Genomic DNA, 26,598 nt, shown 5'->3' with positions numbered 1-26,598 from the left:
ACTCCACATAAAACCAGAGACACTGAAATTTATTGAGGAGAGAGTAGGGAAAACCCGTGAAGATATGGGCACAGGGGAAAAATTCCTGAATAGAACAGCAATGGCTTGTGCTGTAAGATCGAGAATCTACAAATGGGACCTAATAAAATTGCAAAGCTTCTGCAAGGCAAAAGACACCGTCAATAAGACAAAAAGGCCACCAACAGATTGGGAAAGGATCTTTACCTATCCTAAATCAGATAAGGGACTAATATCCAATATATATAAAGAACTCCAGAAGGTTGACTCCAGAAAATCAAATAACCCCATTAAAAATGGGGAACAGAGCTAAACAAAGAATTCTCACCTGAGGAATACCGAATGGTTGAGAAGCACCTGAAAAAAATGTTCAACATCCTTAATCATCAGGGAAATGCAAATCAAAACAACCCTGAGATTCCATCTCACACCAGTCAGAATGGCTAAGATAAAAAATTCAGGTGACAGCAGATGTGAAGAAAGAGGAACACTCCTCCATTGTTGGTGGGATTGCAAGCTTGTATAACCACTCTGGAAATCAGTCTGGCAGTTCCTCAGAAAATCGGACATAGTACTACCGGAGGATCCTGCAATACCTCTCCTGGGCATATATCCAGAAGATGTTCCAACTGGTAAGAAGGACACATGGTCCACTATGTTCATAGCAGCCTTATTTATAATAGCCAGAAGCTGGAAAGAACCCAGATGCCCCTCAACAGAGGAATGGATACAGAAAATGTGGTACATTTATGTCGCAGACCCTCTGGGCCCCTTTGTCTGCGTGGAATGGGTCTCTTGTCTTGGGTGGGCAAAGCGTCGGATGAATGACAAACAGATGCACACAGGAGAGGTCCTGTGGAATTTGAATGTATTTTTCAAATCGAGTATCAGACTTTTTATGTAGAAGACAATAAGGAAGTTGGGTGACATATTTGCAAGGTACAAATGAGGTAACTGGAATCTTACATAAAACAGAGGAATGTAAACACAAAAGGTCTAACAGGAACCACCTCGGATAGAATTCATAGTTAACAACTGGGATCAACAAGGGCTCTATCTAAGATTTGCTTAATCTTAGAAGCTAGTGTCAAGGGCTTCGTGCCCTTGCCATAGTTTCTATTTTGGTCTATTGTATAGTCCACCTTTCCCTTAGGCCATTGTAAATAAATGTGTATGGGTGTAAGTCAGCTATAGTCTTAGAAGCCAGGTGTGAGGTCTTTACTCCTCTTAGGGCAAGGGCTTTTACACCCAAGTCATGGTTTTAACTAGGGAGTTCCGTTTTAGCTAACTATCTCATGAATAATGCAATACTCTAAAACTACAGCCCGATCTACTTCCTAAACCATTGTAAATTCCTGTATATGGGAGCAACTTAGCTTTTATTCAAAGTGATAGTGTAGTACCAGAGGCTATTCTGATTATCAACATTCTTACTGAATTTCAAGCCCATGGTCTTGTTCAAGGACGTTCTAGGACTGTTGGAACACTGGCAGAAGGCTTTAGCTATGTCAGAATTCAATCTTAAAAGGCACTTATAATAAAGAGAGCACATGGATCCATCCACTAGATTCCAAGAGCGAGTTTCCGTGAAACTCTTTTGTCTCGAGAGTAGCTTTCAAGCCTCTCGGCTTGTCAAGCTAACTCAGCCAGAGCGGGTCACACATTTACACAATGGAGTACTACTCAGCTATTAAAAAGAATGAATTTATGAAATTCCTAGGCAAATGGATGGATCTGGAGGGCATCATCCTGAGTGAGGTAACACAATCACAAAAGAACTCGCACAATATGTACTCACTGATAAGTGGATATTAACCCAGAAATTTAGGATACCCAAGATATAAGATACAATTTGCTAAACGCATGAAACTCAAGAAGAACAAAGACCAAAGTGTGGACACTTTGCCCCTTCTTAGAATTGAGACCAAAACACCCATGGAAGGAGTTTCAGAGACAAAGTTTGGAGCTGAGACGAAAGGATTGACCATCTAGAGACTGCCATATCCAGGGATCCATCCCATAATCAGCTTCCAAACGCTAACACCATTGCATACACTAGCAAGATTTTGCTGAAAGGACCCAGATATAGCTGTCTCTTGTGAGACTATGCCGGGGCCTGGCAAACACAGTAGTGGATGCTCACAGTCAGCTAGTGGATGGATCACAGGGCCCCCCAGTGGAGGAGCTAGGGAAAGTACTCAAGGAGCTGAAGGCATCTGCAACCCTATAGGTGGAACAACAATATGAACTAACCAATTACCCCCCCCACTCCCGGAGCTCATGTCTCTAGCTGCATATGTATCAGAAGATGGCCTAGTCGGCCATCAGTGGAAAGAGAGGCCCATTGGTCGTGCAAACTTTACATGCCTCAGTACAGGGGAACGCCAGGGCCAAGAAGTGGGAGTGGGTGGGTAGGGGAGTGGGTGGGGGACTTTTGGGATAGCATTGGAAATGTAATTGAAATAAATACCCAATTAAAAAATATGGAAAAAAATTGACACCGTACCGTATTCCAGCCCTTTGATATTTGTGTGGAGGGAAGGTCTGAAATGGTTTAAGATGTTTACAGTTCAGTGTTTCATTGTTAAAATATGAGGTGGTTTGAGGAAGAATGGCCCCTATAGGCTCATATAGTTGAATCCTTAGTCACCAGGGAGTGGAACTCTTTGATAGGATTAGAAGGATTTGGAGGTTTGACCTTGTTGGAGGGTATGTCACTGGGGGTGGGCTTTGAGGTTTCAAAAGCTCATGCCTCTCTGCCCACCACCCTCTTTCTCCCTGGGAACCAGGATGTAGTACTCTCAGCTACTGCTCTAGTATCATGCCTGTATGCTCACCCACCATGATGAGAAGGGACTAACTTACTAAGCGTAAGCGAGCCTCCAATTAAGTGCTTTCTTTTCTAGGAGTTGTCTTGGTCATGGTGTCTCCTCAAAGCAATAGAACAGTGACTAAGACAGAGTGTCACACTATTGGATGGAGGTATGGACCTCTTGGCACAGCATCTCATTATGCATCCCAGACTGGCCTTAAATTTGCCATCCTCCTGCCTCATCTCCCCATGCTAAGGGCATGCATCTCCACGGATGCTGAATTTCCTTCATTTTTATATATTATCCATTCAAATATGTTTCAGTCTTTATTTTAAAAATAAAACTCAGTGGCTATTAAGATTGTATATAAAAAGCTTGCCACTTCACCTTTAATTCATGATATCATCTCTTCCCATTAAAGCCTGCTACATGTAAGACAGAGAGATTCTGTCTTGTCTTCTATTTTATAGGCCTACTGAAGTTTTTGTTAGTAGGTAAGACAATGACTGGAGGAAAGCAGCATTCCTGGTAAGGAAAGTCTAAAGGCTGAATTCCCTGCAGACTGGAAATGGTGTCCATAGACCAGTACCAGATGCGGGCACTCTCCTCTCCTCAGCACCCAGGAGGCAGGGTGGTGTAAACTCCTCTAGTGATCTTGTTGATTCAAGATACCATATCAGTGGGGAGGGGGTAACTAGAGAAGGGTCAAAAGCGGTGTGAAGCTTTGTAAGTTTTCTGTTTTTAAGTAAAGTTAAGGAGCATTGTCCTCTGACCAGAGAGCCCTGTGTCCAAGAGAGATCCGCACCCCTGCAAGGCCTAGCACGCCAGGCTCACCCCCAATTAGAACCAGCAGCCATCTAGGAAAGGGTTGCCAAATGTGTCCTCTTACCTGTTCAAGAAACAGCTATTACAGACCAAGAGGTTTCTCCAGTCCTCGGAAGCAGCTCCTTTCTGCTAAGATGTTCTGTTGCTGGCGTATCCTAGCAACTGGCAGCTTCCTCCGCCAGGGCACCGCCCCCGCGCAGTGGGAAAGGAACCAGCCAGCAAGAGCAAAAGCAGAGGAGCCAGAAGTAGAGATTGTTAGGTGCCAGGAACCGAGACCTTAAGATTATTCCAAGTTAACCTTTCTCCGAGAGTTCTCTCACACTTCTGAAAAGGCAGTCCTGTAAACAGTCTAAGCTCACGGGTTACCTTCTTTAAAAAATGCAAATGTGAACACTGAGAGACGGGGATTATAAAGGAAAACAACTGTGTGCTACCTAATTTCTTTTGTCCAGTTAAGATCTTTCCTTTAGCTTCCTGGCAGCCAGAAAGAACAGGAAGAATTGATAATTACTGTGCTTTTATGAGTCAGGAGAAGCAAAGCTTTGATTTTTCTATCACCACGTTCTTTAGTCTTAAAATCAGTTTTAGAGAAAGGATCAAATATGCTCCCTGCACAAATTTCACGTGGTTATCTCACAATAACAGCAAATGTTTAGTAATATCATTAAGCATAGCACCATATCTGTATTTCGAATAGCCAATGCAATGATTCTATTTAAGGATTGCTATTAGCACTGCCATACTATTTTTAAAAAAATGAAACACACGAAGATTAAATAAGAGCCAGTATTAAAATCCAGTCTGAATCGAGAGCCCAGATTTTTTTTTAAATCCTTACTATGTGCTATGTTTAACATCCTTTGATATTTAAAGAGCTTAATGAAATTAAAAACGTGTTATAAAGTCCATTCCCCTCCTTATAAAAGCCGTTACCGTCTTTATACCTTGTTGCTACAAATCCACTCTCATTAATTCGCTGACATCACTTTCCTACCCCATCACCTTCAAAGGCTTATCATTCATTATTCTCCTGTTAGGGGCAGTATGCAAACACCAGGGTTAGGAATAGAGGCAGCAGAAAAATTCATATTCTTTCCACTGCTAAGTGTAGCTTGATACCTACCACCTGTCTTAATAACTTACTGATAATGTACTACAAACTTAGCTTTATATGCTCAATTTTAACACAGCCTTACCTAGAATGAACTTTTCTTAGGTGGTCTATATACATAGGTTACTTGGATAGGTTACTAATACATCAAAAGCACACATACATACACACACACACACACACACACACACACATATAGGTTACTAACACATCAAAAGCACACATACACACACACACACACACACACACCTTTCTTTCTCACAAATACATAAACGTGCTTGGCTATATAAATGTCAATGTCCCCTGAATTAAAACAGCAATAGAAAAATAGTATTAATCAGAAAATAAAAGCAAATCCATGCTTTTTAATCCAATTTTACTTTTTATCCTAAATCTATGCCTTTGCTTAGGTCTTGTTCAAAATGACTCGTCTACCTTGTCATCTTGCACTTAGTCATAGGCTGTTTCTTTTAATGTGCTTCCACTTTTACAAAGTCGCCACCTAGTGGCTTTATGAAATCAAGCATTTCAAAGTAACTCCACATGGAAATGTATCTCGATAAAAACAGGTAAGTAGAAAAGCTATTATAATGAATATTTATAATACTAAAGACCTAAAAATTGTTTTGAAGTTATCCCTGACTTAATTTGCATCATTTGTGAACTTGTGAAGCCCCATCCTCATGTTCTTGAAATTTTTGAGGTACAGCAGATGTTCAAGATGCCACTGAATTTTGAAAGATAATGTAGATAGTTTGTACTAATACATCTTCAATCCTCAAATACATTGACAGTTGTGACAAAGCCACTTGTTTATACTAAAGTGGGATAGAGACCACAAACAGCCTTGTATCAACTTAGGTTGGGTTTATTTACAAATGAGCTATGGAAAACTTTCTCTTGCAGAGATCTGAAGGCCTGTTTTACTCTGGAGAAAAGGAATCCAGAGTAAAATGTGATATTCTGTAACAAGGTAGTATATGTTTATCTCTAAGAAAGCTACAAGGTGAGAGAGAGAGAGAGAGAGAGAGAGAGAGAGAGAGAGAGAGAGAGACTGACTGACTCATGATATCCTGAGGCATATCTTGCAATTTACAATCATATACAGAAATTAATATAACATTGTTACACTTAGATATGCAACATTTGAAGACTGCTTTGAAAATTAAATAACAGTGTAGGGAACACAATTATGAGTTCTACGGCACATTCAAAACACACTCTGTCTTTATTCATGTGGTTTGCTGTTTGCATTCCATACAGCCATGTACACAGAAGAATATTCTGGTAGTAGCAGCTCAGTCTGTGTCCCTGGTAGACCTCTTAGCTCTTCTTGCACTCGAGCTATGAAAAACCAAGGAATTCACACCAGGAACCTGGAGAGAGGCAGTCTGTAGAATGCTTGATTTGCAAGAACCTAAATCTGCCTTCTAGAAGCTATGTTTACAAAACAAAGCAGAGTTGTGGCATATATCTGTAATCCCAATGCAGAACCTTCCAGAGCCAATGAGATAATTCTCTCTTTAAAAATAAAAAAAAGTAAATTAAAAGAAGATATGAATGCTGCTTGGGAATAACACACTTCAAGTTGTCCTATGGTTCTGGTTCTGCACACACACACACACACAGTGTGCTTGCCTCACTTATGTGAAGGCCTAGGTTCAATTCAAGCACCATTAAACACACACACACACACAAACACATGCACACTTCTGATTTGAGGATGGACTATGTTTCACTAACTAGTTTTAGTTGACTACCTTCTCCATCAACTAACTTCAACCTGAATGTATAATTTAGGATCTCACTATCCAGGTTTTTATGGAAAACTTTAACATAAACAAAAATGTGTGATGTTTAGCATATTCACTAACGTCCAGTGCATGTGTATACAAGGGCATAACTTGTATACCTCTAAGAAGCTATCAGTAGACTTTACATGAGCCTTGCCCCACAGATGTAAATTTGCATCCTTTTAAAGAAACACCCAGACTTAGCAGCACTCTTCTTTAGGAAAGGGAGAAAAATCAGGACAAGCCTTCTTCTGTTCTGCAGATCTGAAAGTCGAGGGTGAGACTAGGGGCACAATGGAAACTGCCTCTTGCTGGAAGTCACATACAACGGATGTAGCCTCCAGTAAGTGGCAGCCTAACATCACTCTAGTAGGGTATTATACACTGTTTGTTCAGGATAGTCCCAGTGTATACCTGCCATCTTTATGAAACCATTACACACCCATTCACAATCACACCCAAGCTGAATATATCTATGGTAAACGTCATTTTCATTCCAAAAGGAAGACTGTCCAGTACCTGGAATATTCAGCCTTAAGTCCAGATGTGCAAAGCAAGGACAGGAGACACCAAAGTTGAAAGTCAGTTTCTTGTCTGCTGAACTACATCTGTCAAAGATGCCCAACACTAACAGGAGAAATTCAATGAAGAATGACAGAGGCACAGCACGCTCACTGTGTGACATCGGAAACGAAGAAGGGCAAGCCAGGGTGCCAGTGTTAAAGGATTCAGAAGACCGCGTTGTCTTAACCAATGTTGTTCCCTAAGCATCTCCAAAATATAATACACACTACTTCCTTTAAGTAAGAAGTCAATAACATGGACACATTTTAGCATCACAGAGTATTTAATTGCACATTTAATTCCCATCCATCATCCGACACTGAGGTCATATTGGCCACTTCCACTGGTTAGCAGGCGGCTCTTCCACCAATGGCTCCCATGGCTTCCATTGCAACATTTTCCTTGCCAGACTTAGTTCTTTTTCAGCCTGTTAATAAAGAAAATTGAAAAATAAGCTCATCTGATTAATTATTCCAGAGGTATTTTCAGAATAATGGCAAGAAGTTAACTGCTAGAACACAGACCTTCATAGTCAGGATTCTAAAGTCATATAGTACACCATCAAATGCTGAATATTGCACAAATTTCACAGTCACTACTAAGAAAGGTCACCTCTGAATTCTGAGATTGAAATCTGTAGGAATTAGTGTTCATAAGCTCTTAGACACTTAAAAGCTTGTCCTTATCCACACCTGTGGCTTTCAAATTTCACCCAAAGTCTCCCTTAGCCACAGGCTGCAAGTCAAACCCAGTGCTAGACGCCCAAGATTAAATGTCCAATGCTCTTTACCTGAAGAATCACCTCTTCTACTTCACCACCCTGAAGCAAGGCTTCTAACTTTTTAACATCTGGTTCCTATAATTTCAAGGAGAAAAGAAAAAAAGGCTAAACACAGAAGTACATATGAATATTTTAATATCCTGTATGTTAAAAAGCCATTTATAAAAGCCCTTATAAGTAATTTTTCTCTCACTATGGTTTTATGTTTTATCAAAATTTGATAGAAATTCATTTCACTTCTCTATTTCATTACTTTTGTCTTAATATTAAAAATTATTAAAGCATTCTTAGCAAAGGTGAGACAAATGATGCACAACTTAGTCTTTCTAAAATAGATTTTTAAGTATTTTATTTTTGTAAATATTTTCTATATTCATGTAAAAGAATTAATAATAAGTGCTATCATATGACCAAAAAAACCCTCTTCTGGGTATATACCAAATAATGAATAAATAAACAAACAACATTATAGCAGCCACAAATTACAACCCCAACTAGAAATAACCTAAATTACCTCCAACAGAACTGATCTGTCAATCATGGTACTGAGATATAAGAGACGACTACATGGCAATGATAAGGGACATATAACTATACGGTATAACCCAGATAGCTACTTCAAATATACTATTAAGTAGGAAAATATAGACATGAATGGGTATATGAAAACTATTCCATTCCTAAAAAGTTTAGAAATAGAAAAATAAAAAATAAAACAGTAGTTATCATTCGGAAGTTAGTAACTTTGGAAAAAGTTTTTTGGTGATGTGGAAATGTCACTTTTTTTTGCCTAGTATTAATTAGAATTTGTTGATTCTGAAAATCCATCAAGCCCTACACTTGTGACTTCTGCATATTTTAAATGGACACTATTCTATACTTTAAGAAAATTGTTAATATGCTACCTAAGGAAATGTTTTTCTAATAGGCTGAATTTTTTGAAATCCAGACACTGTCATTTATACATATATATGTAAATAAGACAGTCATTATCAGGGTGTTTTTGTTCCAAAACTGAAAAGAGTGTTAACGATAACAACCGTTTACTTCTGATGGTATGGGAAAGCAGAACACATGAAGTAATGTTCGAGTACTGAACTACACCCTCAGGTTTTTGGAGCGTGCACATTCCAACAGATCAAACAAGGTAACAGACATTCAAGGATGAAAATAAAGTAACCACAAAAATTAAGCTCCATGGCTTCCACAGAACTGTATCAGCTTCAAACTGCTAAAGTGTAAGGCCTAACAAGATGATGGTAGATTAAGACCATAAACACAAGCTAGACCTTAGCAGACCTTACAGACCAAGTCACAATTAACCTGTGAGACCGTAGTTCCCACCACGACTCTGCCCTCCAGCTCTATCAGTTAAAGCTGGGTTTCAGAAACCTAACTCGGAAAGAAACATGGGAGAGAAAATCACAAGATCATTCTTCAACAGGAAAAAGACAAAATTTACAGCCTGAGAACATAGTCCATCCCTGGCAATGAGACACTGCAAATAAATCACTTTTAAAAGCAGCTGAAGTGACAGCAAAGGCCTTAAGTCCTATATGAAGAGGCGATGCAGAGACCTGTGACACTGACTATCAACAAATCAAAAGACTTAAAATGGTAAGCGAAAGGGAATTCTGAGATAAGTGGGAGCCAAAGTAGACATCACAGACTACAGAAACAGCGATAAAAGGGAAAGGGGAGAAAAGGGAACACACGATAAATGAATAAGGGTCACTGAGAGGGAAAGTTGAGCAAGCATCCAAGGTAGTGGGACGGACTCACGGATGAACAGCAGGGTCATTCATATTCTGTGAGGGAACAAGACATCAGCTCATTTTCTTTAAGCAAATCAAGCTAACATTAACCTCATAAGTTTCTTCCAAACTTGGCAAGCTAAGACTCAGGCAAGTTAAAACTCAAACTGCTATTTAACTCTCAGGAAGAGGATTTATTGACTGACCTTCTGGTAACCTAATAACAATTCATTTTCAGTTATCACTTGTGCCTGGGTGAACAGTTTATTAGTTCTTCAGAGTCTGAAATAACTGGGGATGAAAACTCAGTCACAGTTGGACAGAGTTCTGTGCAGCATGTCACTTCTCTCACTGTCTCCCCACCAGACGCTGGACTTAAAGCTGTAAAGTCCCATGTAGTTGGCCACCACAACAAAACACATAGACTGGATTAAACATTGGAAATTTCAGCTGAGCCAGGTGATACACATGTGTAATCTCACCTATTCTGGCTACTGAGGCAGGAGGATTGCAAGCTTTAGGCATGCCTGAACCATACTTAGAGCAAGCTCAAGTTCTTCCTGAGCACTTTAGTGAAAGTTTGGTTTTATGTCAAAACAGAAAGTAAAAGGAGGGACTGGGATACAGACGGTATGCTTGCCTTACCTGTGTGAGCGCCTAGGTTCAATCTCAAGCACCATTACACACACACACACACACACACACACACACACAATTTTCTAATAGTTAGAGAGAAAAGTCCAAAGTCACTGTGACAACCCAGTTGGGTCTATGAGGATTTTCCCCTCAAGTCCCCGACAGCTGGTACTTTGCTATGTGCTCTTACATCCTTCACTTGCTGGGCACTCGAGTGCAAGGGGCAAACACTGGCTGCCTAGTGTCTATTTTATATTTTATATACAAGCTAATCCTTATGGGGCCACGGCCCCTCCCTTATGAATTTAATTTTAATTATTTCCATTGATGATTTACTTCTAAATAAAGCAATACTATTATATACTAAAGCTTTGACATACAGACTTCTGGGGACGGAGTACTCAGTGTTAGTGTCAGCACTGTTCAGTATAGCTTTGGGTAGATTTGAAAACCAAATGTGGCACTCTTCCTATACAACAAAGTGCTTGGTTTATAGTATTAGCTGAACCCAGGGCTCATCCACGCTATGAGTTCCACCACTGAGCCACACCTCTAGCCTTTTATTTTCAAACAGAGCCCCACAAAGTTACCCAGCCTGGCTTTGCACTTCCTCTGTAGCCCAAGGCAGACTGAACTTGTGATCCTCCTGCCTCAGTCTCCTAGAAGCTGGGAATTATAGGCCTGTACCATTAGGCCCAGGAAAAGTACTTTTTTTCAAATAATTGTCTTGATAGCTTTCTGTAACATCACCACCATCCAATTCTCCTGCGCACTGTTCTCTACTGTGATTAGAGGTCGGGTGGATGATGCAAGAGTCAGAGGTAAATGATCACTGACAACCAGACAAGAAAAGTGGTACAAAGCACACCACAATGGGTCCAGTCTTCTTCCTGCCCTCCAACAGGCCTTATACAGTAGTCAGTCAAAATACACATTTGCTGAATGCAAAGGAGAAAAAGCAGAACAGCACTAAGGAAGAATAGTACAAACTGAAAGTTAAAACAAGCAACTGAAATACTCCTTACCAGCCATACTGGATTTACAAATAAACCCAACAAACCAAGCTGACTCAGCTACTTACCGCCTTGACCATATCCAGCTTCTCGTTGGTGATCTGTTCTGTGTATTTTCTATAGGCTGCATGTTTAGGAAAGTGCTTCAGAATATCAAGAGTCTTTGTATACAATATTGTGAGCCGCTGTAAAACCAAACCGTACACAGTTCAGTAAGCTGAAATACCGCCAAAGTTTAGACAGAACACATTTAAGTATCTTACAGGAAAAACTAAAAGAGGATCCACAATTTTAAACAGGGCTTTCCTAAAATGTATATTTATACTCAATCTCATTCTTTACAACCTAAGAAAAAGTCATATATAAATATGGAAATTCTTTCTACATGTGATAACATAAAAATTATGTGTGTATATATCAAAAGTAAAATAAAAAGCCAAATTAAATTAACATATAGCTAATGGCCTTTTTTGGAAATCAAATCATCTATTAAAAGCATAATTCCTCATCTTTAGGTAATGGATATTACAAATTGAGCACATCAGAGATGCCAGGACTATAGGCAGACCACCAAGGCCAGCAGCAGATGTAGAATGAAGCCTACCAGAGAAGCTGTTTATACTGTGGCTCACAGAGCCGAAGGAGTGAGTCTACTCCAAGCTCTCAGGAGCCCAGAAGGTCATGAGTACATCCCAGATGTCAGACAATGAACTATTTACACTGTTGGGTTTTAGTGTTCCATTGATCTGGTTCTAATTGTGCCCTGTTCTTCTTTCTTGGAATAGGAGAGTAAGTATGTAACTTGCTGATCTTATTAGTGTCCACGATTAAAGAGACTGTGGATAGCATGTGTATGCAGTATGCATGCATATGTGTGCATGGCTGCACGTGTAAGCATGCAGGTCTGTATGGACGTGTGTGCTTGTGTATGTACAGAGCCCAGGGTGATGTTGGGCATCTACCTCCATCTCTTTCCACGTGATTCATTGAGGCAGGGTCTTGTGATTCAACCTAGAGTTAGTAGACAGGAATGGCCTAGCTATAGCTTACTCTAAAGATCCCACCTTTGCCTTCTGAATGTCAGAATTATAGGTAACTTCACACCAACACAACATTTAAGTGGTTTCTGAGGATGTAAACTTGGCAAGTTGAAATTTTCTTTTAAAGAAATTTGAAAGGATGTGATCTGATTTAAACTATTAATTTTGGCACCATTTTAATCTTACCCTCTCAAATTTATGAATATAATACATATATTCATCTTTAATATAGCGCTTTATTAAGCTTCAATCTGATTCAAATTTTGAGGTTTTTGAACAAGATATGGCAGGGGGTGGGGAGTGACTGGAGAGATGGCTCAGTAGTTAAAAGCACTGACTGCCCTTCTAGAAGACTTGGGTTCTATTCCCAGCATCTACACGGCAGCCTAAAACATCTGGAACCCCAGTCCTAGGGGATGTGACACCTTCTTCACTGGCACCAGGCACACAAGTGGTGCATAGGCACACATGCAGGCAAAACACTCATATACACAAATATCAAATAAGTTGAAAACACATTTTTTTCATCTTTCAGGATAAGACTGAATGCATCTAGTTTTAGAAAAATTCAGAGGAGAGTCAGAATGATCAGCATAGGACAATGAAAAGAATAAAAACCTAACTGGGACACCCCATAGAAGTAACCCAGAGCTGTCCTCTCAAGCAGGAATGCGCTCACCCTACACCTGAGTGTATCAGTAATCACGAGCAATCACCACTTCTACAGAACACTTTTCCTTTTCCAGTAAGAATGAATTTTTCAGTGTTCCTATGTAGAGAGCACCATGTGTTGTTTGGATATAAAGACAGACTGGACATGGATCCCACTATATATATATGAGTGTATACATAAGAGGCTGTATGGTAAAAAACAGAAGAGGAAAAGATGATTAACATCATAAAACAAAATCAACTTATGGCAGTCCAGGGTAAGATATAGGGCAGAGAAGAGCGCTAAACAACAGAAGAGTCAACTACCTACACTCACACAGCCCCACTGCCTGGTTGCCTAGACAATTTCTGTCCAGATGCCCTCATTCTTCATCTGTAAAATGTGCAGAACTTTATAGGATGCTGGATCAGAGCAGTACCAGCCACATATTGTCTCACTCTCAGTATTAGCATCCTATAAGGGAACAATCACTCCAGCGGAAAATAGAATGGTTCCTTAAAAAAATATACATCTGAGACAGAGTTTGGGGGATAGCAAGTGGGAAACTTGAAGATGTTGGAAAAAATAATTTATATATGAAGTAATAAAGAAATAGATGGAAAAAAACCATCAAGAACATGAAGTAAATAGTGCATAGCTCTACAGCTGTGCTGTGCAGTAGGCAAACACGGCTGAAGAATACTTGAAATGAGATTAATTCAGACTAAAATATGATGTAAGTAAAATATACTGAAAAAAGGCTGCAGACTAGCGTTAGTTTTCATACTGATTATATCATGAAGTAATAGTTACGTTTAATGTTAGGTTACATCATAAAGAAGAAATTTCCTGAAAACTCTTAGCTTACACACGTGGTGCTCAGATTTCCTTGGAGAGCGCTTCACTAGAAATCACTATAAAGCAAGCACTTAGGAAATAAGTAAGTGGGAGAACAAGTTAGACGGCACAGTGTTTTCTCTCACAAGTCCAAGCACTTGGGCCTTTTTGTGGGGAAAACTAAAGGACTTAAGGACAAGGTTTGTGTTTAAGGAAAACCAACCTGGTGGTCATGAGCTAAAGAACAACAGACACAGATCAGGAAGGGCAGGAATAAAGCTGCTGCAGTGACTTAATCAAGAACAAGGACTTAAGCTGCACTTGTATCTGACGGAAGACGAAAGAGGACAAACTGGAGACTGCTGCAGAAAAATGTAGCACAATTCACTACTAGGATAAATATGAAAGTAGAAGGTTTTGATATCAATAACAACATCCAAATTCAGAGCTGGGGACAGAACGATTCATATACCATCAAGAGACATTCAACCCATAGAAGAAGAATATCTAGAAATAGAAAAGTGTGAGTTCTGTTATCCACAAGTCTGAAGTTCATAAAGAATGCAAGAAAGCCAATCAGTATTCACTAACTATGAACTATGTACTAGTCAGAGTTCTAGCAGGGAACGCAAAATAAAGTCTTTGTGAAACCTGGAACAGACAAGACGTGTCAGTGGAGTGTGGTCTGTTATAGTCATCTGACAACCCCTAAAATAAAAAGCCACAGGAGGGTTTAAAGAAAGATTTGCATACCCAACATGTTTTAGCCCTTGCAAACCAGCTGAAAGAAAGCAGGGAAAAGCAGTTACAAGAGAAATGTTAATTGTCACAGGGGTAAGGATGGTGGCAGAGAAAATGGTAGCAGTCAAGGAGGTGGTGAGATGTGAACAGAGGCTGCATAACCTAGGGGTGAACCCAGAGGATTTCCTTAGTGGCAAGTGAGGTGTGGGGTCATGCAAGCAATCCAGGATCATTTCAAATGAGACATCCCAGCTGGCTATGCTAACCCTAGCTAGCTGCCTGACACGAGTGAAGATGTCAACTAAGAGCATATGTGTAATACATACACACACACACACACACACACACACACATATGACTATAAAAGGTCAGTACTTGATATGGAAATATAAACGTTAACTGTTGTCTGTACCCCATGAGAGCAAACCTAAACCTAAAAACTGTCTAAGAGCTAGGTCTTCAATACTACAACATGGGAAATGAAGGAACAACTGGAAAAGGCAAAGAATTAGGGGGAAAAAACAATGAACAACAAAACAAACAAACAAAAAACCCAAACCAAGAAACTGCGGAGCTCTGACATCCAGTAAACAAAGTACTTAATGCAGATTATCAAGAGTGTCAAAAATGCTGCACTTGGGTCATCGAGGGGGCACAGAGGGTAAAGGTGCTTGCCAACAGCCCCATGACCTGAAAGATCCCCAGGATCTACAAGGAGCGAGGAGAGAGCCAACTTCAGAAAGTTGTTTTCTGACGGACAAACACTGGCATGCACACAAATAAATAAACCTAAGGATATTTTCAATGCCACTCTCGGTACAATTACGAGAAATGTGAATTGACTAGCAGATTTAGCATCACTGGTAACTCCTAAAAAAAAAAAAAAAGTTTGGGTCAGGTCTGGCTTAAGTGTACTCAAGAAGTAAGAGACAGTGGGCACTGACAACGCTTTCTAGTTATGTGTGTAGACGGGAAGGAAAGAAATGGTGCAATTGCTGAAAGTGGGGATAAATCACAGTGGTTCTGTTTAGGTTTGTTTGGTCTTGGTTGTGTTTATGTTTCCCCAATGGATACCGAAGGAGGCTACCGTGAGTACGACAGGGTCAGCCAGTGTGCGAAAGGCAAGGCAGAAATGTCGGTAGGGAAAGGATGGAAAATGAAAATGCGACTCTGAAGGGAGCTGAGAATACTCCACACCACTGAAGCTAAGAGAATGCCGTGAAAAACGCGTCTTAATAAAGAGATCACGGCGAAGGCAAAAGGAGGCATCGCAAAAAGGATGCCACAAGGTCGGCGAAGCTCAGAGCTGCTCCGGAGGCCAGAGCTTGCGGGGGTCCCGTTAACCTTGCAAGGACAAGTTCGCTCGATCACAGTCTTGCTTGAGAAGGACGACACAAAAAGTCGCACTTACCTCGTGTGGAGTGTCGCACACCGCCAACCCCACCAGGCCAGTTGTCTGTGCAGAGACAAAACAGGACCGTGCTGTTTACCGTAATCCCCTGATTAGCCCACCCTCCCGACACAACTACGCACCCTGTCGCCCCCTGCCAGGACAGCGGAACACTCCCCCAACCCGTCCTCTTAGCGTCTCTGCCCACCGATGAGGGAGACGCGGCTGCCTACGGTCCCCATTCGCAGCATCACGGTGACCTCCACACGCTCACCTTCTTCAGCAAGCCCGCCATGACAGCGTCCAGCGCCTCCAACGCACAGCCCTCTGGGAACCTTTCCCAAGCCCGCTCAATCGAGCGACGATGCTGCCCCTGCGTCACCTAAGAACACTCTTGGCTTCAACAGCTCGGGCGGGGTAGGGGCAGCTCCCGCCCACCTAGGAAGGGAAGATTTGCGCCTGCGCAGCTCACACACGCGGCTCTACGCAGAGCTTTGGCGTAGCGGAGGCCGATTGACGTCTCTGTGAGGACTAAAGGTTAAGAAAAACGCTACACTGCGGGAAAATTTGCAATGTAGTCACTACAGGGACTTTGATTTTGCTCAGTTTTACCCGCACTTCCTCTGCTTATGGAAATGAGGGTGGAAGGAGGCCTGAGCACCTTGAAGAATGCTCTCTCCCTCCACATGTGTGAATGCATACTCATAAGTGGAAATTATAAAGTGGAATTAACCTTCTGATGCATCCATTTTCTCCAGAGGAGACTGATGAATGAAAGGTTATGAAGTCATAGTCTTTGTTCCAATGAGTGTTTATGAGGTCATAGTCTGTTCTCTGTCCCTTCAGATCCCAAGAACATCTGTTATTGTTGAGTGTGTTCTAGAATGTGGAATCATGGCTTTATAAAAGATGCATGTGTTCTTTGTAACTTTGGATTCAAGCGTCTGCAGGGCAGTATTTGCTAAAGACATCGAGAGTAGACAGACTTGACTGATCCAGGCTATGAGGTACTACAAAACGGATCGCTTCCCTGTGGTACAAAAATAAGTAGATTTCTGAACCAACCCGTTGTAGAGGACCACACTGAATGAAAGCTTGCTAGTGGTATTCTAAGCTAGAGACAGTAGAATTCGCTATAAAGGGACACATCCCATGGCATCTGTGATATCAGAAGGGGGTCTAGGAATGCATTAACAAACATTGTAAGAATAGAATGTTCTGGGTTCTCAGGTGGTAGAAGTGCACTGTATGATCCACCCAGAGAAGTAAATGTCCCAGTCCTGGGAAAGGTGGATTTTAGGAAAGTTTGAAAATGCCAGAGAAGAGTTTGAGGCAGGAGAACTAGAGCCAAGCTCTCGACCTACTACATCTTACAGAATTTTTTCTTCAGGCCCTCTAACCTCCAACCTGAGTTGGAGCCTGTGGCTCTGCTTCTCAGTGGTTAGAGGCTTTATTGTGAGAGGTTCCATTTTTAACAAAATTAGGTAGTTAATGAAATCCAAGGGTTCTGATTCAACGGAGGAAAAAAAAAAAACAAAACAAAACTAGGAAAAACAACTGAAAGAGAGTGTCTTGGTGCCCAGGTAATGGTGAGGTCATTTGCCCGAGGGGACAGAACTCTCTTATCATTCCTGGCATGTACCAGAAGTGATAACAATGCCAAACCAGACAGTTTACACCCCTCTCCAAAACCTAACTAGGCCTGTTTGAGTTAAGTTAACCACCCCAGACACTTGGAGATTTTCTCTCATACCACTTGTTCAGAAAGAGGCTCAACAAAATTAATGAGTAAAATTGTCCAGTATGACCATTTTCAAAAGGAATGAGCAGGGCACAGCCTGTCTCTGTCTGAGAAGGTGGTATTTATGTGCAAATGTGAGACTGAGTAAAAAACGGTTGTTACACAGAACCAGCTAAAGGATGCTGCAGCCTGAGGGAACAGTCAGTGTAAGCATCCATGCTTCACTGAAGAATGGTACTCCAGACTCTAATAGTATGTAAGCACAAGGTGTTTTATTCTGCAGAAGTCCAGCATGTTGGGATCGCCCATTACCAAGATAGAGAGACAAGCAAGTGTACTCCAGGCCTGATTTAAAGCACATTAGGGCATTCTGGGGTAGATGACCTTTATTTTACTCCATCTCTAGGGACTTCCATTACCAGCGTGGGGGCTGGAAGCTGTTTCTGAGGAAGTAGCTGAGGAGGTCTGGGAACTGCTGCTGACCTCATTGTCCTTGCCTCGGGCCAGGTGGCAGGACAGTTTCTGAGGCCTGGACTTGCTTGGAATTGCCCAGTTCTTGGAAACAAAGATTTAGGCCTAGTCTCCTTAACTGCCAATCTGAAGCCTGACATGAGATCAGCCTAGTCTTCTCATCAGAACTGAGGACTGAGAGTCCTGTTCCCTGGACAGTTCCAAGGCCAAAAATCACTTAACCAGAGCACCTTGTGGATAAATGAAAAACCTTCAACTGTCAGATCGATCTGACTAGACTGCATTCTCCCACCTTTCACTTTAGCCAAGCCTACTTCTTTGGAAATTTTCCACTAAGGAAAAAAAAAGAAAGAAACAAAAACAAAAATGTTATGTTTACTAACATAACATATGACTATGGTCAAGACATTTAAAGAGCAGTACAATGGGGTAACAAAACAATGGATTTAAAGTGTGGTGCTTGCTTTCAGAGGTGACAGGGAAATGAAGATGTTAAGCACTGGGGTAAAGAAACATCAGAACCTCCCTAATTCTTCCTAAAATTATATATATGTAATATATATATATATAATGTATAAAATTTTATATATATATATATACATATATATATATATATATATATATATATATATATATATACATAAGCTTTTACAATGATACAGGGTGGAATTCTCATACTAATTCACATGTTTTGAAAGCCTGGGTAAATGATGCAATCATATTCTCCCCCAGTACCTCAAAATGTCATAGTGAGCATAGCTTTGGGGTCTAAGAGCTTCCTTGCTTGTAATATACAATATTAAATAAAACAATATATAACGTATAATGAAGAAAGAAATAATCTTAGGAGTCTTTATATTTAAACAACTTGTCCTTTCTCTGCTACATATAATCCTGTGATGCAAATATAGTTGAAACATCCCAAATGCTGCCTCTTCCCTTTCCAGCTAATTCATGAGCCATACAGCTTTTTGACCAGCAGGTGGCGACAAAAGTTAATGACAATCTTCCATCACTTAGATAATGGAGGATTTTGCTGGTTGTTTTTTCTGTTTGGTGTGTGTGTGTGTGTGTGTGTGTGTGTGTGTGTGTGTGTGTGTGTGTGTTCTTTTACATGTTCTGGCAGAGTCGTTTGTGATGAAATATTGTCCGTACACCATAAAAGAGTGTGGCCCAGCATCGTGTAGGTGGTGGGGGAAGAAAGTCCGTTTCAAAGTAGCAGGGACTCAAAGCCCACCTGGCATTCAAACAATCATAGCTAATAGCAGTCAGTAACTAAAGAAGCCTCGATCTTGTGACCTTGTATGTAACTTAAGTGTGTTCCGTCACATGCATTTTTAATACAGACTGTGAGACTGACTTACGGGGCTGGAGAAATAAGGTGTTAAAGGAGTCAGAACCTAGAATGAGAATGGGCTGGAGAAAGGTGCATATATTACAGTGTAATCCTGCTGAGCAAGAGGTATGGCAGGAACGTCCACAGCAGCTCGACACCAAAGGAGGGGGAGGAAGGAAATTAAGCGGACTTTACATCATATCTTAAGAGCATAGCTGTTTGTGTTGGCTGTGGGGGAGCTGGCCAAGAGACTCTGAGGGAAACTGGGAGAGAAGCAAACCAAACAAAACTGTTTCTTGTAGCTGGGAAGTTACAAGACCAAGGATGCAGTAGGGAGTACGGCCTGGAGAAAAAGACTTACGTGATTTAGACAACTAGAAAGATGAAGCGAACAATGTTTCTGTGAGGGACAATGCGTTCTGATGGGGCATGGTTAAATCTTGGCCAGCTCCTAGGTGCTTCCCTTTTTCACACCATGTGATTCCTCCTGGTGGTTTTCATTCCCTCCTTTCACAACAGGCTGCTGGGCATGTTGTCATTCTTGGACCCGTATGAGCCCTCCGGGCTTGCTTCTGCTCAGTAATCCTGTCCCCTCTTACAGCCTGTTTAAGAGAGGACCAGGTAAAGCTGAATATCATTGGAAACTGCCTCTGAGTCTCCTCACTCTAGCACGTGTGCTTTGTGCTTACACGTCTCTCCCTGTCCCTTGAGGTTTGAAATTAGTTTTTTGCATGTTTACATCTTACTAATTTAACCAAACAGCAAAAAGCTGTCATTGCTTTGCTTGGGGTGGGGGGGGGGGGAGGGGTAAAAGGGAAGGAAATTACAAACTTAGCCATATGATTCTGACTGAATTTTATTCAATAGTCACGTTTATAAATCTTTGATGATATTACAGACAAATGAAAGTTATATTTTGAAGATGCATGAAAAATAAAACATATCTATTTCCAGTGATTCTTAATTCAGTGCTCAACCTCTTTACTCATTCAGTCTTTCCCCAAAATGTCCCTTGGAGTCACTTTATCGGTTGTTTCTTTTGTGGATAATTGGCCCCCAAACCCTATCTTCTCTTGTGTGGCTGGCTGAGTACTTCTCCTTACTCTGTGCAAGTTTCTCAACACGTTAATTACTTTAGTTACTTCTAACTAACTCACTAACCCAGACGCCATCCAAAACACTGACACTCCGCCCTTGAAGGGAGCTAGAGTCCTCTGAAGGTTTATTCAGAGAATGCTAGACCTCAGCCAATACCTATCCCAAACTGTACCCCCTCCCCGTCCCCCAATCCAAGTTTCTGATGCTTTTCAGGGTTTTGAAGTCTAGGGTAAGACCTAACTGTGAGTTTCTAACAACTTTCCAGATGATAATGTTAGGAAAGGGGTGGGGACCAGGCCCCGGAAACACTGTTTCACTTGTGTTTACATAGGATGCTACCTACATCCCAGCACTGTCCTACTGTATACCCTGCAGCAGTCCCATAGCCAGGAGCATCAATGCCTACAGGCCCACATTTGAAGCCTCCCCTACACAGTGTCTCATCCTACCTTGCCATTTCATTGCCTGCCTCTCCCAAAATGTAACACTCCAGCCTTTCTTCCCCTCAATCCCCAGTACTTTGCATAAAATATTTTATGTCATGCAACAAGGTTTTGAGAAATGAACTTCACTTCTTCCTCAGGAGCAAGCAGGCCACAAAATGTGGAAGTGGTCCCTGTCTCATTTTACCTGGATGCACTCATATTTCTTTATCTCCTTTTTTTTTTCAGTCTTTGATTCTTCATTGGATTTTTATTGATCTTGTTAGTTCCTGGGTCCTTTGGATTCTAGGACACAAAAGAGAGAAAATAAGGAGAGAGGTAAACATATAATGTGCATATGTTAATCTCTTAGTCAATGAGGTTCATTTACATTTTGGGTATGAAAGATATAGCTAGACTCTGGTCATTTAAAAAATATTTTCCTATACTTCAGTTTTTATTTGTAGTTTATTAAGTGTTTAGGAGGGCTGACTTTTTTTTAATTTAATGGATAACTCTAATATACATACCTCCCTTGATTTTTGGTTTTGTTGTATAGTGCCTGATGGGGGAAAATATGTGATATCCCTCCTCCTGCCTCCTCTGCATCTCTTCGTCTATGGATGTCAGTAAAAGCTTGAGTCGCTCAGCATTTGTTTTTATGTAGATATGCTTGAACTTCCAGTATCTGCCACATCATACAGGGTATCTCCTTTCACCTTCACCACTCTAGCTGAGACATCCAATACCGCTTGACTTCCCTCTCCTCTCTAAAGCATATTCATAGACTCAGCTCTGATTTCAGGGCCTAGAACAGCAGCATTCTACTTGGTAATCCTGGCGCTGTGTTTATACAGTCATTGGTCCTATAGTAGAGTGTTTCCAATGGCCTATACTTCTCATGCTTGTTTCTGTTTTTATAATTTGGTTGAATTCAGTCTCTAGCAATCTAAAGATCTTGTAAGACTCTTCCTGTAACTCAGGTGCAAGCGTTGCAACTTTGGGCATTTGGAAGACATAACTTTGGAGACCTGTTACACACAGCCATGTTTTCTCTTATAAATGATTGGATTTAAAAAAAAAAAAAAAACTGAACTCACTTTCTTGTTTCTTCAAAATTCACTGGTAAAGCTAGTTCATGTCTCTGTACTGGCAGCTCTGGTGACTCCCCCCTGGCATCTGTCTTAGGCTTACATTAAAATCTTCTTTTACGAGCTGGTGAGATGGCTCAGAGGTTAAGAGCACTCACTGACTGTTCTTCTGAAGGTCCTGAGTTTAAATCCCAGCAACCACATGGTAGCTCACAACCATCTGTAATGAGAACTGACTTCCTCTTCTGGAGTGTCTGAAGACAGCTACAGTGTACTTACATATAATAAATAAATAAATAACAAATAAATAAATATTTTAAAAAAATCTTCTTTTACTTCAGGATATTTCCTTGATGTAGGTCCCAATTCTTGCTTGTTATTTTCAATCTTCCTTCTTTATGGTCTCCAGTTATACCTCTTGAGGGCCTTTCTCAGCTATTTTATTTGCATATGATATAAGCGTATGACAGAAATATTAGAGTGACAAGGAGGGCCTGTGACCTAAGTGGCAGATGACCAAGAACCTAGAATGGATGTCAGGAGCAGCAAGAGGTCCAGCCTGAGGCAATGGGCTACAGTGTAAGAAGCACCTTGCTTATGGACCTCAGTGAGCCCAGTACCCTGAGTTGCTCTAAAGATTAGAATTCTTTATTCTCAAGGTGTCTTAGTTACTTTTCTATCATTGTGCAAAGATGTCATGACCAAGGCACCTCATAGAAGAAAGTGTTTATTTGAGGCTTTCAGTTTCAGGGATAAGTCCATGACCATCATGGTAGGGAGCATGGCCAAAGGTGGGCAGGCTTGACTCTTGAGTAGTAGCTAAGATTTTACATCTAATCCTAAAACATGAGGCAGAAAGGGCACTAACTGGAAATAATATGGGCATCTGACCTCAAAGCCCTCCCCAAGTGACATAACCTCTTCCAACAAGACCACACCTCCTAATCCTTCCCAAATAGTTTCACCAACTGGCAACTGAATATTCAAATATATGAACCTATGGGAGCCATTGTTAGTTAAAATGACTATACAGAGTAAGTCAATGTGACACAAAGTTTGTTCGTTTGTTTTTGTTTTGTTTTTGTTTTTAAAGAAAAAGATAGCACATACTTTACGTTTAAGCACTACCCACTGTTAAGCAAGAGGCAGACCTCTTTTAACATCTATAATCAAGATTAAACAAGGTTTTTAAAAAGTTAGGTAAAGATTGAAGTTCGGTTAAGAATATAAGCTGGCTTGTTTATTGCTCTTAAAGAATTTTTTCTTGTAAATGAAACAGTATGGCAGCTTATAAGGAAGAACATTCAGGTACAGAGATGGAAGAGGAGTGCTAACAGGTTAAATTCACAGACTGAGTAGTTTTGGCTTTAAGCCTGATCATGTGCCCTTTTAACAGTCTTGTTTGAGATGTTTCTCAAATGCCAGGTTGTTGTTCTCATTTAGTCTACCTTAACAGCAGCTGTGTAGAAAATTGTTGACTTTTACCCAGCAAGAATGGAAAACCAGATCACTGAGGGTGAGGGAGGTCCTTTTACCCACCTTTCCTTCTTGTCCAGGAATCCTGTATACCTGCCTGTTTAATGAGGGAAATCCCCTAAGGTGTGTTACATATTCAGGTTCTGAAACACAGAACATATATATTTGGTTTTTGAGACAGGGTTTCTCTGTGTAGCCCTGGCTGTCCTGGAACTCGCTTTGTAGACCAGGCTGGCCTCGAACTCAGAAATCCGCTTGCCTCTGCCTCCCAAGTGTTGGGATTAAAGGCGTGTGCCACCACGGCCTGGCTTGACAACGTTCCTTAAGTGGCTCAAGTACCTAAGAGAAATAACCATCACAGCCAAACTTGCTAGTCACAGGGATAGCTCTTAATGTGCCTCTGCTTCCCATCATTTAGGCAACCACTCATCGTGATGGGAAGACACAGCATCTCTGGCTCTACTAAGAGCAGAATGGCTGTGAATATGCCAAGTAATGTCTGGGAATCTATTCACAAACAGATCCCCACTTCTGAAAATATCTAGCATAAAATGATTAACTCTATCTGGGTTAAAGTCCTGGCTGGTCTTCCCATTAGTTAAACAACTGTGCAGAATTTTAAATAACCCGTTGACTTAACCCTCCACCCTGGAAAATGGTCACAGTGTTAGGACATGCCACCTACCTTCGAGGAAGGCTGTGGCAATTAAATGAGAATTGCACACAGAGAAGATAAAAATTGCTTTGTGCAGGTCAGAAACTCTGAAACTGTTTTCTTGGTGGAGACAACCCTTCACCAAAGTACCACATAGGTGCCTGGAAAGTAGATTTAATGTTTTTGTTCCTTCACCTAAGTTTATAGTATAGTATACTTTGTATAGTATAAAGCTGTATCCCTGCCCAGACGCCCCAAACAAAGAACTTGGTGTAATGCTTAGTTATAACAAAAGCTCACTAAATACCACCCAACATTATGATTACTAAGGGACAAGCCACTTGAAAGGCAACAGTGCTGAGGGATTGTAGGAGACTGCTATGCTATGAGAAGAGACCAATATTTATATATTTATAATAGATATCTTCATCATGGAAGAGTTCAAAATCATAACTGGGAAGCAAGCTGAACCTAAATCTATGTTGTGTTCATCTCCTATTAGATAGTTCTGGCTGCATTGTGACACAGCATAAGCTGTAGTGAGCTGTAGTCGACCTTACTCTCCTTTAAAAGTGTCTTCTACTTCTGACAACTCAATAGCTATGTGGAATCTGTCTCCCCCCAAGTTCCTTCAGCTCTCTGCTGTGAGGGATGGATCATGTCTCTCACAGAGAGCACATGATACGCAATATTCTTAAACATAACCAGTGGGAGTCTATGGCTCTGTAAGCTGTTTGTAGAACCCCTCACTTCCCAACACTTAGAATTTAAAAACAGAGTATCATCAATGTATTAGTCAGGGTTCTTCAGAGTCACAGAAGTTATGGACTGTCTCTACATATTAAGGGAATTTATTGTGATGACTTACAGTCTGTAGTCCAACTAACCCAACAATGGGTCTCTGTGGATGGGAAGGCCAAGAATCTAGTAGTTGCTCAGTCCCGGAAAGCTAGTTGTATAAGCCAGTCTTCTTCTGTAGAAGTAGGTTAAGTGCAAACAGTCAAAAAAGAGTAAATCTTTCTTTTTCCAATGTCCCTATGTAGGCTTTTAGCAGACAATGTGGCTCAGAATAAAGATATGCACTTGCTTTGTCCCAGCTGATCTTGTACTCAGAGATATCTTTGCCTCAGTCTCCTGGGATTAAAGGCATGTACTTTCTTGCCTGGGCTTAAGCTTTTCATGGCCACTATGCCTCAAGATCCCCATGCCAAGATCCAGGTCAGAACTTATGTCTTCCAATCTCAAGGTCTGGATCACAGGTGTGCCCTCCAATTCTGGATTGTAGTTCAATTCCATTTAGAGTCAAGTTGACAACGAGGAATAGCCATTATAATCAATAACTCATTTATGAAACAATGATTTCACTTTACTATTTGTGCTCATTGGTAATTGTTAGATTTCTGGAGTGAAGGTGTGATGTAACCACTTAATTATGAAACTATAAATATTAAGATGAAGTTCTAGATGCCTAAATTCTAGCTGTGGAAGGAGGACCCTGCTGAACAAAAGTCCTAAGAGTGTATTTTTGTACCTTCATCTGACTCCTGATGCTCTGGCTTCTAAAATGTTTATGAACTTCACTACACAACAGACAAATTTCTAAATGTTCTTTAAAACATTGTACGTGTGAGTGGTGGGGGTGGGGTGTAGAACAGAAGTCAACATTGGGTGTCTTCCTCTATGGATGTCCATGTTACTTTTTTAAAGACTGTCTCTCTCACTGATCCTGAAGATCATTAGATATCCAGCAAGATCCAAGAATCTGTTTGTCTTTATATCCTGCCTCCTTCTTCACAACACCAGGATTGCAGATATCTATCACCTTGCCAACTTGTATAAAGGTGCTGGAGATCAGAACGCAGGTCTCCATGCTCCGTGGCAGGCCCTGTACTGGCTAAGCCATCTCTCCAACCTTCAATGTTCTTTGATTTAAGCATGTACAAATCTAATTATGAGATCCTGCTCTACAGTCTTATGTGTGGCACATGGTAACTAATATGTACATGCTTAGTAGATGAATGGATCTTGTATGCAAGCAGGAGATGTATCTTATTCAGGTGTCCAGAGGCCATAAGAGGGCTGTGAAACAAAATATTGCTTAGGAAATTATTATCCCCTCATTTAAAATATAATTCATATAAAAGGAAAAGACATGGTAAAAACTACATAAATATGGCAATCACTAGATGGTCCATCCTTTCCTCACAGCTCCAAATTTTGTCTCTGTAACTCCTTCCATGGGTGTTTTGTTCCCCTTTCTAGGAAGGGGCAAAGCGTCCACACTTTGGTCTCCGTTCTTCTTGAATTTCATGCGTTTAGCAAATTGTATCTTATATCTTG

The 26,598-nt window shown here is 40.8% G+C and overlaps 2 protein-coding genes across 2 annotated transcripts in view; both read right to left on the bottom strand.

The window, feature by feature from the left end:
• The window catches only part of Iqub (IQ motif and ubiquitin domain containing), a 63,733-nt gene extending 59,928 nt beyond the window's left edge, over nt 1-3,805 (bottom strand). Inside the window, exon 1 of the mRNA XM_021164903.2 lies at nt 3,721-3,805. The gene's annotated coding sequence lies outside the window, so the exon portion shown is untranslated. The remainder of the gene's footprint in view (nt 1-3,720) is intronic.
• A 3,583-nt stretch (nt 3,806-7,388) lies between these two features.
• Ndufa5 (NADH:ubiquinone oxidoreductase subunit A5) lies at nt 7,389-16,349 on the bottom strand. The gene is made up of 5 exons (XM_021164855.3): nt 16,243-16,349; nt 15,990-16,034; nt 11,377-11,493; nt 7,915-7,980; nt 7,389-7,551 (listed from the first exon to the last, which is right to left on the bottom strand). The coding sequence occupies exons 1-5, from the start codon at nt 16,261-16,263 to the stop codon at nt 7,450-7,452; spliced, it is 351 nt and encodes a 116-aa protein (XP_021020514.1). The 5' UTR covers nt 16,264-16,349; the 3' UTR covers nt 7,389-7,449.
• Nucleotides 16,350-26,598: the final 10,249 nt, after the last annotated feature.

This window comes from Mus caroli, unplaced genomic scaffold (assembly GCF_978045245.1).
Source record: "Mus caroli unplaced genomic scaffold, Mus_caroli_1 scaffold_7, whole genome shotgun sequence".
In the NCBI taxonomy this organism is placed as follows: domain Eukaryota; kingdom Metazoa; phylum Chordata; class Mammalia; order Rodentia; family Muridae; genus Mus; species Mus caroli.
Note: the sequence above shows the minus strand (reverse complement) of the source record. Positions and strands in the feature narration are given on the sequence as shown.

Excerpts from the sequence above, each read along its gene's own strand:
- Ndufa5 (XM_021164855.3), bottom strand. The coding sequence starts at position 16,263 with ATGGCGGGCTTGCTGAAGAAG. Across the intron at positions 11,494-15,989 it reads TGTGCGACACTCCACACGAG|CGGCTCACAATATTGTATAC; the intron begins GTAAGTGCGACT and ends TTGGTTTTACAG. Across the intron at positions 7,552-7,914 it reads TAGAAGAGGTGATTCTTCAG|GCTGAAAAAGAACTAAGTCT; the intron begins GTAAAGAGCATT and ends CTTTATTAACAG.